This window comes from Lontra canadensis, unplaced genomic scaffold (genome assembly GCF_010015895.1).
Source record: "Lontra canadensis isolate GAN:19392208 unplaced genomic scaffold, GSC_riverotter_1.0 scaffold1, whole genome shotgun sequence".
NCBI classification, from domain to species: domain Eukaryota; kingdom Metazoa; phylum Chordata; class Mammalia; order Carnivora; family Mustelidae; genus Lontra; species Lontra canadensis.
In genome coordinates, this window is record NW_022630995.1 from 55,125,530 (window position 1) to 55,139,522 (window position 13,993).

The following is a 13,993-nucleotide window of genomic DNA, read 5'->3' on the forward strand; positions in this document are numbered from 1 at the left end:
TTATTTTTTTTTTAAATATATTCATTTAGAGGATACTTAGGAGATTCACAGTGGTCATTGCTTTTGTTTCTGTTATTTTTGATGTTGTGGTTGTTGTTCCTGTTAGTTTTAAAGTACCAACCCTTACATTATTGACTTTCAATGAATACAAAATCTGTAAGAGATGAATGTACAAATTTTTACTGAACAGTTGGGGATTTTATTTCACTAACTGCAGCTCAGAAGGGTCATGGCCGTTTACAAAAGAAAGAATTTTACCTCCTTGTATGATTGGTTTCTTGAAATGATTTGTATCCAGTTGGAAGTCTGGCAATGGCGTGGGTTGAATGGGACCATTGGATTCTTTTGTTAATGGTTTATTTCTCTGTGTTTCTTTCCCAGCTATTGGCAGGACTCTTATCCCTCGTTACTTTAGCACTGTGTTTGAAGGAGGGGTGACCGACCTGTATTACATCCTCAAACACTCGAAAGAGTCATACCACAACTCATCCATCACAGTGGACTGCGACCAGTGTGCTATGGTCACCCAGCATGGGAAGCCCATGTTTACCAAGGTACAGGACATACTCAGCAACATGGCTTGTGCTTCTGTGGTATACTGAAGGACAATAATTATGCTTTTCTTCTGGAACTTTGAGCTGATTTCTTACATCTCAGACACTGTCAGTGCTATGAGATAATCTCTTTTGTTTGTGACATGGCTAGACGCTTGGTGAACATTGTTCTAAGATGTGTGCATGTGATGCAGAGCAAATATGATAGACCTGCAAAATTAAGAGACACAGGTTGCTAAATTAGAAAACAAATAATCTTCTACATCTAAAAGAACATTCTCCCATTGTTGTGTGGTCAGTATCTGTGTTTTGTTTCTAAAATTAAATATTTTTTAAAGCTAAGTTCAAATGTTAATAAATGGGAAAAAAGGCAACTAACTACAACTCAACTAATTGCAATCTTTAAGGAGCATAAAAATATAAAAATATAAATGTAACTAGAGAATTCAGAGTTTAAAATTTGTTTCCCCAAATTCTGAGAAGTTCTGTGGTTGGTCAGTCAGCAAGTGAGCACAGTAGAGTCAAAAGTTGGTTGTGAGAAAATGGGAAACACAGGGGAGGGTGTTGGGTGGAGGACCGGGTAACATGAACTTTGAGGCACAATTTGAAGGATGTGAAGTGAAAGAAAATGTCTTCTATACGTTCTATACCTATGACCCTTCCCACCCACAGACAATCAACATGGGGGAATACTCCTTCCAGGCAAAGAACTTTCTAGAACACTACAGACAATTCCTTTATGTCCTCTCCCAAGTAGCAAAATTAGTAAGAACAAATATGTAGCCAGAGAATCTGACAAACAGAAGTTTACTTGAGGGACGCCTGGTTGGCTCAATTGGTTAAGCAGCTGCCTTCGGCTCAGGTCATGATCCCAGCGTCCTGGGATCGAGTCCCACATCGGGCTCCTTGCTCAGTGGGGAGCCTGCTTCTCCCTCTGACTCTGCCTGCCACTCTGTCTGCCTGTGCTCGCTCTCACTCTCGCGCTCTCTCTCTCTGACAAATAAATAAATAAAATCTTTAAAAAAAAATAAAATAAAATAAAAAGTTTACTTGAATGAACACTAGTTAGTGCATTGTGATGAAGACTCAGTGTGAAACTAATCTGTAATATTAATGACAGCAGCTATCTCTTTTAGTTGAAAACACACATGACAATCCTCTCTTTATAGTTGAGAACTTGAATTATCAGGGTTAATTGCAAAAGCCCAAATTACAAGACTGAAGATATGTTTGTTACTTATGCACAGTTTTGTATGCACACATATAAAAATAAAATGTTTATCATTTTAAAGTATCCATTGATCTTGTTGGTGCAGCTTCATCTTCCTAATTGCTCACAACGATATATAAAAAAAAAAAGGGCAAAGGAAATGGTGAAAAAATGCGAAAGCAAATCATCAAATGTCATTGATTTCATGGTATCTTAATTTTGTCAATAGACATTTTAAATGTGGGGAGAAGTTGGGTTTTTCTCTTTCTTCCTTTTTAACAGTTGAATGGAAAGGAAGGTTGCCAATCAGGCACAAATAATATTCATTCCCACTGTATGTAGATGTTCATGCTGGGAAGAGAGTTTTGTTACATGGAAAGGAATGATCACCTGGATGATGGTTTAATCTGCGCATGTCTCACTTCATTTTGGAGATGTAAAATATTTACATAATCTTGTATCTCAATTGGATAACACCACCTATTTCAAAAGTTAGGACGTCAGAGACCCACAGAGAAAGGATTTCTCTGCTAGCTCATTATTCAGTATTTATTTGTTTGTTTTGTTTTTGTCTAGGCTTAGCATTATGTTTAGGTAATCAAGAAAAACATGCCAATTCCTTATGCTTTACGGGAAAAAAGAAATCCATGAGAATTAAATAAAATGGCTATAATGAAGAAGCTACTTCCAAAGCCTAGAGCCATTGAAAATAAAAATGCATTTTTGCAGCATCCCTTTTATAAAGCATAAAATATTTTATATAAACACACTAATACAATATTTTATAAATTATATAACAATAAATAATTTTAAAATAACATGTGTAACATTTTATATACATGTAAAATGTATAATAAAAGGTAGTCCTTTATATTTTCTCAATTTCTTTCATTCCAGGCCACAACTTTTTCTTAAATGAGCATGGTCAACTGCTCTGAAGATAAAATGATATATATTCAGGATGAGTTTTAAATTTTTTTTTAAAAATCCCATTCTTCTGATGAAGTGCCTTTTTTTCACTCAAATCAAGAAGCTAAGATTTCCCTTGGTTGCAGTTTCTCCTCACCCAGGAATGCTTCCCTTTCAGATGGCCATGGGGAAGACCAGAACAACCTCCTCCTGAACTCAGATCTTTCACTTCAAACTTCAGTTATTTATGTCACCTCTCCCTCTACTCCATGGCAGTACATCTCCCAACTCTTGTAATGAATATTTCCATACTGTGATGAAAAATATCACTTTCTGGGAAATACAGCTTAGCTATGTGGACTTAGTCCAGATGCTAATTATGCACATTTATTTTTAGAAAATTCTAAAGCATTCATTTTTTTCTTTTTACTTTTTTTTCTCTTCCCCCCACCTTGGTGATTATGATACTACCCAAAGAATCCTTCCAATTTTTCTTTTGTTCTTATATTAATTAAAAATAACCCATCTTCGTGTAATAAAATAATGTATTTAGTATAAAACAGTGAGCTAATGACCTTTCAGTAGCACAAAGAAAAATGTAGCCTGGAAGCTGCTGCTTTATTTTTAAAGGGGAGTTCCACTGTACATGGAATTACTTTAGCACATTATGTACAGGCACATCACATTGTTCTAATTTAGACTATCAATACACTCTAATTCCCCAAATAGCATTTGACCCAGTGGTTCTGAGTTGCTTTTATGAAAATTTGGTCAACTGGTGAATCAAATATCAGCCGCAGTCCTAATCAACGGTAATATTTAATATTCCTCAGGAGTATAGTGCACATTTTGCAATTTCCTGATCCTAGGAACACTATAGATTATGGATAAATATGTAATTAGAGTTTTAAAACACACATTATGAAGCCTTTCTTTTCTGTATTCAATTTTGAATCAAATTGAAAACAAAGTTTAATAATCTGAAGAGCAATCACCAAGGTTTTCAGAATCCAAGACCCTTGAATTATATTTGAGGGTGTGAATACGGACAGATGCTGAGAGGAGCCTCCCTGGGGTACACATAGGGCTACTTTTAGATTTTACAAACTAATGTCATAGTTATAGCCATGACCAAACACTCTTATCATTCTGTAAACATGGCTTTATGTTTTCTCTGGTCTCAATTAATTTATTACACAATTATTTATGACTATAGGAAAGTACCCTGAAGTGCCTCAGCCATTTTCCCTATATGAATGCTCATTCATGTCGTTGACATCATTCCTATCTTAGCCTGTCTGCAACATTATAGTCCAGGATTTATCCATTTCTACCCTTATCCCAGCTCCAGTTGAATTAGTATAATATCAATGATCATATTGCTTTCATATATGTATACATATGCATTTACATATGCAGTATTTCCACATAAAATACAATGAGCTTTATGCAATTGTTAATTTGAAAGCAGTATTTCATGCATAAACACCAAGAAAACTAAGTAAACACTTCTACCTAAAAAGCACATTTTCTTTCATAACAGGTCTATGAACATCATTTGTATTCTACAACAGCATGGTCAACATTGCTTTACAATTAGAGAAAGAAAAGGGTTAAAAAGCTACCGGTTAGTTTGAGAAATGTTCTTTTTTAGTTCTCTTGTTCCTGGCCTAGTCTCAAGCTAGCACGTGATCCGCTGAATGCCTGCCAGCCTCTTTCTTGTTGATCCTCCGGAGACCATCTGTGCTGGGGGCATTGATTAGAGTGTGTCTGCTGGGATTACATCTTTTCTGTTGCCATGCCAACTAATCAGCTGATTTTGGTTACCACAGAAACAAAATGTCAGAGCTCACAGTACGGTAACATGAATTCAGCACAACAGAAAATGTTTTCTTAATTGGGGACCCTTTTGATTTTGGATTCCAAGTGAAAGGCAGCTTTAAAAAAAAAAAAGGGCCAACTTTAGATAAAAGCTACATTAATTGTATTGATTAAGAGGAATGCACAGAATTTCTCTGAAAAGAGAAAATATTAATTCTCCTTTATAAACTATGTCTTTTTTTTTTTTTTTACCATTTCCAGACAAGGAATATATATATATATATATATATATATACCCCCCCACCCCCCCGCTTAGGCGCCTCTATTCCATTTGCTGATTTTTGCGTGTTGAATAAATCACAAGGCCTTTAGTTTCCTTTAACTTCCACGATGGGGGCAGGAAGCAGGGAGGCTGAATAGGGCTTGGGAGAAGGCCATGGGTAAAAAAACTACCTTGAGGGAGCACAAGAGTGACCAAATACTCCTCTGTTCTTCCATTCAAGGAAGTCATTTAATTTTCACAGTCAACTCAGATTCAATTTTAAGGATTCCTCTCTTGCATGTGATATGCTCTGGATAAGGCTGATTTCTTGGTTTGGGCTTACAAGGGAGGAGCCCAAGGCTTGTTGCAGTTTTCCCTTTTGTAGGCCCATGACAGTTCGAAGGCAAGAAGTGTCCTCAACTGGTTTGCTCTGTCACGGTAAACAGAGAATACAATTTAACCTGACTTTACAGATCCTCCAGTTGAGTACCTCGTCAGAAGGACTCCATCTATGCCTTCTTATTATGGAATTCTATTCCAGTAGAACCTCCATCTGTCTTGGGTTTGTGGTTCATAAACACAAAACAAATAGATTAGATAAGAAAAAAGCATGACATTTAACTGGGCTAATATTTATTTAAACATCTAATAATCCCCCTTATTTAAAAAAAAAAAAGGATTATAGCATCCAAATATCCTTGTCCTCTACTGTCAAGACATTTCAGCTGTCACTGGATGACTGCAGTCACCTCCCTTTTGTGAAAGCTTTCACTGCAGGTGGCTTCTGTCATACTAACTCTCTGGAGGGAATTGTGTAGCTTAATCTCCATGCAACCCCTTTGAAAATCTTGGTGAATTAATTCCAATGCTAAGGATGTTCTAGAGGAGTGATTTGTTCTAGAAAGTCTTCCCCCATTTCCAAGTGCACAACACTCATGGCTAAGATGCCAGGAAGGAAGCTTTGAAGACCACTCAATTGAAGAGGTTTAGGACAAGCTGTCTAAATGCCTAAAATTACCCATGGATTCTGTTAGTGGAGTCTGAGCTGGAGATCTTCACCCAATTATCAATAATTATCCTACAGTGCTTCTGAGACCTTTGAAAAAAAGAAATTGGTGGACATCAATAGCATCTTTCTTAAGTAGTGCCCTTGCAACACATGTTACTAACACTCCTTGTACTGGTATTTGGCTTGTTCAAAGAAATATTACTGGGGCACCTGGGTGGCTCAGTCAGTTAAGCATCAGACTTGATTTTGGCTCAGGTCATAATCTCAGAGTCTTGCAATTGAGTACCCCCACTGGGCTCCATGCTGGGCATGGAACCTGCTTAAGATTCTCTCAACTCCTTTTCTGCCCCTCCCCCTTTTCTACTCACACATTTCCTCTCTCTCTAAACAAATTTTTTTTTAATTAAAAAAATACCATTTAAAAAATAATAAAGAAAATACTACCTTAAATTAGAATAAATAGAAAGCACACAGCCCATTGCCTAGGACATAGTTAGAACTCAATAAATGGTGGCCTTCTGTATTAAATTCCCAAAGAAAGAAGTGGTTATTAATATCTCAAAAAGGTTGAAATAAATTGTTAGTTATCTTCATGGACTATAGTTTTAGAAATGAGCATACCCTCCTAGTGGGTTAATTGTTATTTATGATTTTTAAAACTTGTGTAGTGCATTGATTTCTGAAATTGTGTATATTTGCTTTTAGCATAGGAAACATTTCTCCAAAAAACTCGATCAGAAGTCCAATACCTTGAAAGAATGAAACTGAAGCTCCTCTGGTCGAATCGAGAAAATGGGTGGAGATCACATGGTCTATATGGAGGCCAAATTCTTCCCAGCAGAGCCCCTGAGACACCTCCTTGGATCCCTGGGTCTCAGAGAGCACATTATGATGACCACTAGTGGCGGGGTTCTGCATTTTTGGGTTGCATTCTTTTTATCTTTAGAGCTATTATTTGCTGCCATCCTACTACGTGCCATGTATAATACCAAGCAATCTACACATACAATATAATTCATATGTTTACCCAGCAACCCTACAGAAAGTTAGTACTACCCTCATCTTACAGATGAGGAAACGGGAACTTAGGGAATTTACTTGGTTTTCTCAAAGTTCCAAAATAAGTAAAAAGTAGAGTTAGGGTGTGCATCTAGTACTTTCTGATGTCAAAGCCTCTGTCTACTCCAAAGCAAACATGAACTGAATGATTGGTTGTAACTATTTAAATTGGACCAATATGCTCCCACCACTTCCTATTTTTAGTTGAAATAGGATCCATGGTGTCCGATTGCCTAACATTTCTCCGATTTCAAAGTCATTAATGAAAGAAGATAGGTAAATTAAATAGGAACTACATGCTAAAAATGATCTGAATATCAAAAGAAGAAAAAAATGATCACCCTGTCGAGGAAGAGAGCCTCATAAATTCTATGTTTCTTTAATAATACATTTTTTTCTTAGAAAGATACCACCCCTCCCCCAAAACTTGGCCTTTTATCCAAGCAAAATTTGTCACTGCTGATAGCATGCCTCTATTTCTCACATGTCAATAACTGATCCCAGCTGCCTTGGGTTACGCATTGTCCCCCCGGAATTTGTCCCTGAAAATGAAAACTTCCTCTGTTTGGATAACCTTGTAGTAAGTCCTACTTAAGCATGAATTATTTTATTAGGTACTTTCTCCCAGAGTAGGTCTACCACGATTAGAACAGGATTTCAAGCTCTGATGATAGAAGGATGATGAAAACAGAGATAAGGAGGCGGGAGAGTATGATTTTTGCGAGGACACACTGTGTGTCAGGAGTTTTTGACATAATGCTGCAATAATATAGGTTTTGTTCCCATATTTGCAAATGAGGAAACAGAGGCTCATGGAGTTTTGGCAACAACCAGTCAAGTTACTTGTAGCTCATGGCAAGTAAGCAGCTGTCTTGTCTTTTGAACCCATGGATCCAGGAGCTCACACTGTCTCAGTATGTCGTGCATAAAACACTGGTGTCACATCCTCGCCAAGATCCAGCGCTATCTGAGGACAGTCAGGGAGGCCACGCTGAGCAGCTGACGTGTGAGTTACAAAAGTGTGGCATTGACAAAGTGCACATTAAATGAGTGTGTTGTTTGTCGCTTCTAGGTGTGTACAGAAGGCAGACTGATCTTGGAGTTCACCTTTGATGATCTCATGAGAATAAAAACATGGCACTTTACCATTAGACAATACAGAGAGTTAGTCCCAAGGAGCATTCTAGCCATGCATGTAAGTAATTTCAGCACTATTTTACTCTCTTTCCTTCCCCCCTCCCCACCCCATTTACTCAAGGAGGAAAAGTACAGTTCTCTCTCTCTGAAAGAACACCAACAGTCTTCACATGTTGGGTAATGAACTCTCAGTTTGAGTTTTCCCAACTATTTTATTCTACAGGCCCCCTTCCCCCTCTTTGTTTCTGAGTTTGGTGCAGTGTGAGGGTTTGTTTTTTGTTTTTTTTTTTTTTGGATATTTTATTATTTTAAACTCCAAACTGAGGTTACCTCAATAAACAGTTTGTACTTCTCTTAAATTCCACTGAATCATTATCAAGTATTGTTCTGCCTGGGCTATTAAACCTTTTATGTATAACTGGGGAAGGAAATAAAACAAGAAGTAAGGTAAGGAAAACAAGTTTCCAGTTTTGATTCGAACCATCTGACAAGAAGTGGGGCTCAGGTAGCTCAGAACTGTGTTTACAGCATTTCTAACCATTGTTGTGGGATGAAGCGAGCAGTCTGGGTTTCGCTGTGTTTCACTTGACCACAAATCACATCACATTTATTGAGCACCTACTAGGTGCATGACCAAATCTGATGTCAATCTGGAGATATGTTTTAGAGGTAAGACTTGGTAAGAACTAGCTGAGTGCAGTCCCTGAAGAAGGCGTCAAAGGCATTGACTTAAATAAATCCCTCTTCCATAATGCATGATGCAGCAGTTTCTGTGAAAAGGCTTTGGAGCAAAATCAGACTTAATGAGCCTGATTTTTAAGATCCTGTACAATCAAAAGAGAATACAATAAGAGTAGCTAGTATTTACTAGGTGTTTCCTATGCCAGGTCTTGTGCTAAGCATATGTACATGTTCTGTTTAACCCTCCCAGTAACCCAGAGAGGTGCAGAATCATTATCCCTACTTTAGAAGTGAGAAAACCAAGACTTGAGCTTGATATGTTGCTCCGTGTTTCTCAGCATGAAAGTGGCAAATCAAGATTTCAACTCAGCTGGTACAGACTCCAAAACCCAGGCTGATGAGCCATCTGTCTCCAGACTATCCAATACCACTCTGTCTCCCCAGGTTTTGTCCTCTACCCTCTCTTCCCAATTGGTTAAACCCAATCTCTCCCCTTCCCATTGACCTTGTGCTTCCTCCTGTGGCACCCCACTCCCCTGCTCCAATCTTTCTGCCTATCCATACCCTCAAATTCTCCACTTTGAAAGCCCAGTACACATCTTCTAATCCCGTTGAAGGATCCCAGAGTAGCCACTCGTAGTGTTCTCAAAAGAGACCAAAAGGCAGCAGAAGGTAGTGGTCAGGAGCCTGGACCCTAGAATGAGATCACATACGTGTGTATTCCTGTTCCTGTGACCTTGCGCAAGTGACATGGCAACTCTGTGCTTCCAGTTCTTCATCTATAAAATGGGTATAGTAATAGAGTCTGCCTCAGAGAACTTGTTTGAAGATTAAGAGTTAATGCACGTAAAGAACGTAAAACAGTGCCTGGCACATAGTAGGTCCTCTTCAAGTAGCGGGGACTGGCTTTTAGCAGCTTTGGCAGCAGTAATGTTTATTATTATATTTATTTATTTCATTTATTTATTATTGTATCCTGTCTTCTGTAAACTGCAAATTTGATGTGTATGATGTTTGTGACAACTACCTCATGACTATCTATAGAACCAGCTCTTTCTGGCACATAGAAGGGCTTCCATAAATACTGGCTCTATGTCCACAGAGAACTCCCTTCTCAGAAACTGATGTGAGAAGTCACAACCTCCAACTCTTTTCTCTGACTTTTGGGTTTTTGTTGAAATACACAAAGCCAACTGGTTGCATGACTATGAGAAAAACTAAGTACAGGAAAGAATGAATTAAAATGTTAGAGGAACTTGTGTAGTCTTGTGACTACAGGCATGAAGATAAAAGGATAATTATTGAGTCTCTCTCTGTTTAGCTCCAGTTTGTTTCTGCCAGTGAAGAAGGAAAGACAAATAGAAAGGAAGAGTGTCAACTAAGAGACTCATCTCACAATGAAACCCAGAAAGAAATTTCATTTTTTTTGTGGCCCACCAGGACATTTGGGGTAGCCCATGGAACATTTGGGGTTACCCATGGAACATTACATCCCTCTTTTAAATGTGGAAGATATTTTGGAAAAGGTGTTGCTTACCCTTACAGTACTATAGGATGAAAATTCTTGAGACCGTCTATTTCAGACACAGCTTAATAGGGAAGAAATTTAGAATTCTTAAAAAAAAATATATATGTATACATATGTATACATATATGTATATATACTTTACCACTTGTATGAAATTTTATATATATATATTTATATATTTTGTATATATAAATGTACATATACATATATAAATTTATATTTATATACATTTGTATATATACATTTTTATATATATAATGTATATTTATATACATATATACATGTATATATAAATGTACATATACATATATAAATGCATATTTATATATACATTTATAAATATATATAATATATATATAAAATTTCATACAAGTGGTAAAGTATATATACATATATATACACATATATACAAGTATATATACATATATATTATATATATATATAAAATATATATATATAAAATTTCATACAAGTGGTAAAGTTTTCAGATATAGTCTTGGACTCCAAGCTGTCAAACACAATACTATCACAACTGAAAACAAAGGCCTGTCCTAAAGCCTGGCTCTATGAAATCCAGAGATGGACCCTGCCTTCTCTGCTGAGTGCCAGAGACTTGGCAGTGTCCTGACAGAGCTTAATGACCCTCCTTCTGAAGACACGGGGGCCCGTCACAGAGGAAGTAAGGTTGTTTCTCCCAAGGACTAAAAGCATGCCTGATTCATTTTGGTTCTACCTGGCAACAGATCTTGCATCATTGATCCAAAAATGTCCTTGAGCCATTATATGCAAGTGTTTTCAAAATGTAAATTAAATTATCTCCAGCAACCTCCCCTTTGAGACAAACTGACAGTGTTGAGATTGCATTTTTTAGCAACTGTAGCCTAGTTTGAGACTTTCTTGGCACCATCTTACAGAGATAAAATATATGGTTTTTTCTTGTTTAGGCACAAGATCCTCAGGTCCTGGATCAGCTGTCCAAAAACATCACTAGGATGGGACTAACAAATTTCACCCTCAACTACCTCAGGGTAAGACCAATGGGATGATTACATTTCCTGGTGAATTTGAAAAGTGCTTTAGAGGTGTATATGTATCTTGAACCAAGAAGTTAAAATGAGGTAATAGAGCACAATACATGTGTCTTACACCACCGTGTGTGTGTGTTTGTGTGTGTGTGTTTGTGTGTGTGTTTTCAATGGAAGACGGGGTTTAATTAACAAAGCAGCAAACCTAGACTTCGTCAAAGTTGAATTTCCTCTCTCTGTTTGTATGATTCTTGGAGTTAATTATTCAAAGGCCAGCGATGTCTGCTCATACAATGTTTTGACACTCTGCCCCTCTTGGTTGTCTCAAGTTTCTGATGTACGATTGTGTTCACTACTTCTGTGTCTCCACCCAGGGAGTGTCCCTGAGTAGACTCAGTGTGCCTTCCAGAGAGCATCCCCTGAAGTTCAGCTCAATGGTGGAACACAGATATTTCTAAGTCTTCTAAGGGACTCTCTGTGTAACATGGAACAGATTTTCTGGGTTGGATAAAAAGTCAGTTTTGATCTTTAAAAATTAAGAGTTAGGCAAAATTCTCTGCCTACATAGTAACTATGGCTTCTATATTTGGTCTTAAACAGAAACACTTGTCACTCCGGTTTGTGGTGTAGAATTACAGTCATCATGTTGCAGGTAGAGGATATGGTTTCCTTCATAAAGCAAGCATTGTCCTCCAGACTGTACAAGAAGTCAGTGGGTGTGCTCCACATTCCTTTGCCTCTGCAAAGCTCCCTCTTTGTCATTGTGCTGCCACTTCTCCAGCCCCCTACCCATCATGGAGTTTATACTCTTGTTTCTTGATCCCTAAGCGCTGTGTCTGTCTGTGAATTTTGCTTTGTGTTCCTAACCCTCTGTAACCAGTCATTTTGTGTATGTCTAAATGCTGAAGTACTTTGGCCAGACTTTCTTTTTAGTGAATTAAGAATGATTTGAACAAAGTCTTCCAAGTAACGCACTCATGGCAATGTGCCAGGTCCTAGGCTAGAGAATGAAGATTCAAAGACAAAAGTCATGGTATCTGCCATCAAGAAGCCCACTCCTATGAGGGCCAGACCCATAGAGAGAAATTATAAACAAAATGGTAAATAATCCTGGTTGAAATTTTCAAGTGGAATTATGGGAGTACAAAATGGAGACCTCTCAGAAGAATACATCAGAGATGCTTTATGGAAGACATTATGCCTAACTTGAGTGTGAAAGAATGAATAAAGGTAATGCCAGGAAGGGGTCAGGAAGAACATTCACATTAGAGGGAAAAGAAGGGGCCTGAATTACGAGATGGAATTCCAAGCAGGTGAATGATGCTGGGACATGGAGCGAGAAGCCAGGAGAGGCGGGAGGGAAAGTAACTTATGAACCAGGTCTTGGAACAGCTGGCTGGCTGGGCTACCAGGCCAGGAGCTTCTGAAAAGATTAAATATCAGCATGGTAGTATTCCTCCCCCCCCCTCCCCCCGCTGAGTAGAGGGTAAAAAGCTATTTTCTATCCAGCCTACATGCCCTAGGTCCAAATACAGGCACAGCAAGACCTGGAGTCAGTTTTGCTCCTGCCACCCTCTACTTTGCCCCATCACCACCCCCATTTTGGCAGCCCTGAACCAGGTTGCTCTCTAGTAATGGTCCTATGGTTCCCACTCAGAGGGAAACCAGAGACTGCCCAGGAGGGTGGGTAGATAGGCAGGGTAGTTAGAGCTAGGTTCTTCCTACTCCCAGGTTCTACCTTTAGAGGGGCCCCCATGGCACCACTGGTGTAGTGGGAGTGGGTAGCAAGACCTGGGAAAGTGGAGGTCTATGGCATGCTCTAGCCACAGAAATTCAGAAGGCTGCCCTCCACTGCTAGACATTTCATCTTGTTAGAGACCGTGAGTGGTTCTTTTAAACCATCTGAAGATGCCTCTCTTCAGGCAGATAAAGATGTTTCAAACTGTGTGTCCTCAGCTGACCCCACATCGGAATCTGGAACTTTGGATTTTATCCTAGACTTGGTCACTCACCCTCTGGTGAAATCTGGACAGATTCACTATTATATCTTTTAGCTGCATTTAACACAGATCAATAAATGCTAAATTTCCTTCCTCCCCTTTCCCTAGCTCTTCTTATTATCATCATCAGTTAAATGTTGACTTTTACCTTGGCAAAGTACTTGGGGTCAACGAGGCCCACCTGGCTCCCACGTTCTAAAATTTTCTGCTTTTAACCCACAAAAACTGAGAAGATCATACTTGCAAAGAGGGGGAAGAGGCAGGGATTGGCACCAACCCCCCTCCCAACAGCAACAGGAGGAAGATGCGTGTGGGTTTGCACAATATGGAATAGCGTTTCAAAGACTACCACTTAAATGTTGCTCTTATGCATGTCATGACTTCGCTAGTCTTCACAATGGTCCCTGCGCACTAGCACCATTTGTGTGAGAGAACCGGGCATAGAGAGTGTAAGTAAGTAAACTCAGTCACCCAGCCTTCTACCACGGAACGGCTGGGCTGGGACTTGAACTCGGGCAGTGTGGCTCTAGAATCCATGAGCTTCATGAAGATCTTTGCTGCCTTTCTAGGAGGAAGGGAGAACAATGATACTGACAGAAATTGGACTGTGTCTCTCCTGCCTTGACAGGGGAGTCTGCATCATCTCTCAATGGGGACTTAATCCACTTTGCCAAACTAATGACAGCTCCTTGTAGGGTTTCATGTGCAGATTGAGTGGGACAATCCATGTAAACAGCTTAGCACAAGGTCTGCGGACAGAAAGCACCCAGTTAGTGCTCACTGGCATGATTGATTGAG

General features: G+C 38.8%; 1 protein-coding gene across 10 annotated transcripts in view; it reads left to right on the forward strand.

Moving 5' to 3' along the window:
* LDB2 (LIM domain binding 2) overlaps positions 1–13,993 on the forward strand; it is a 368,234-nt gene that overhangs the window by 280,407 nt on the left and 73,834 nt on the right. For all 10 annotated transcript variants that reach the window (XM_032854579.1, XM_032854552.1, XM_032854535.1 and 7 more), the window contains exons 3-5: positions 382–554; positions 7,897–8,019; positions 11,115–11,198. In XM_032854579.1, the coding sequence (XP_032710470.1) occupies positions 382–554; positions 7,897–8,019; positions 11,115–11,198 (380 nt within the window). The remainder of the gene's footprint in view (positions 1–381; positions 555–7,896; positions 8,020–11,114; positions 11,199–13,993) is intronic.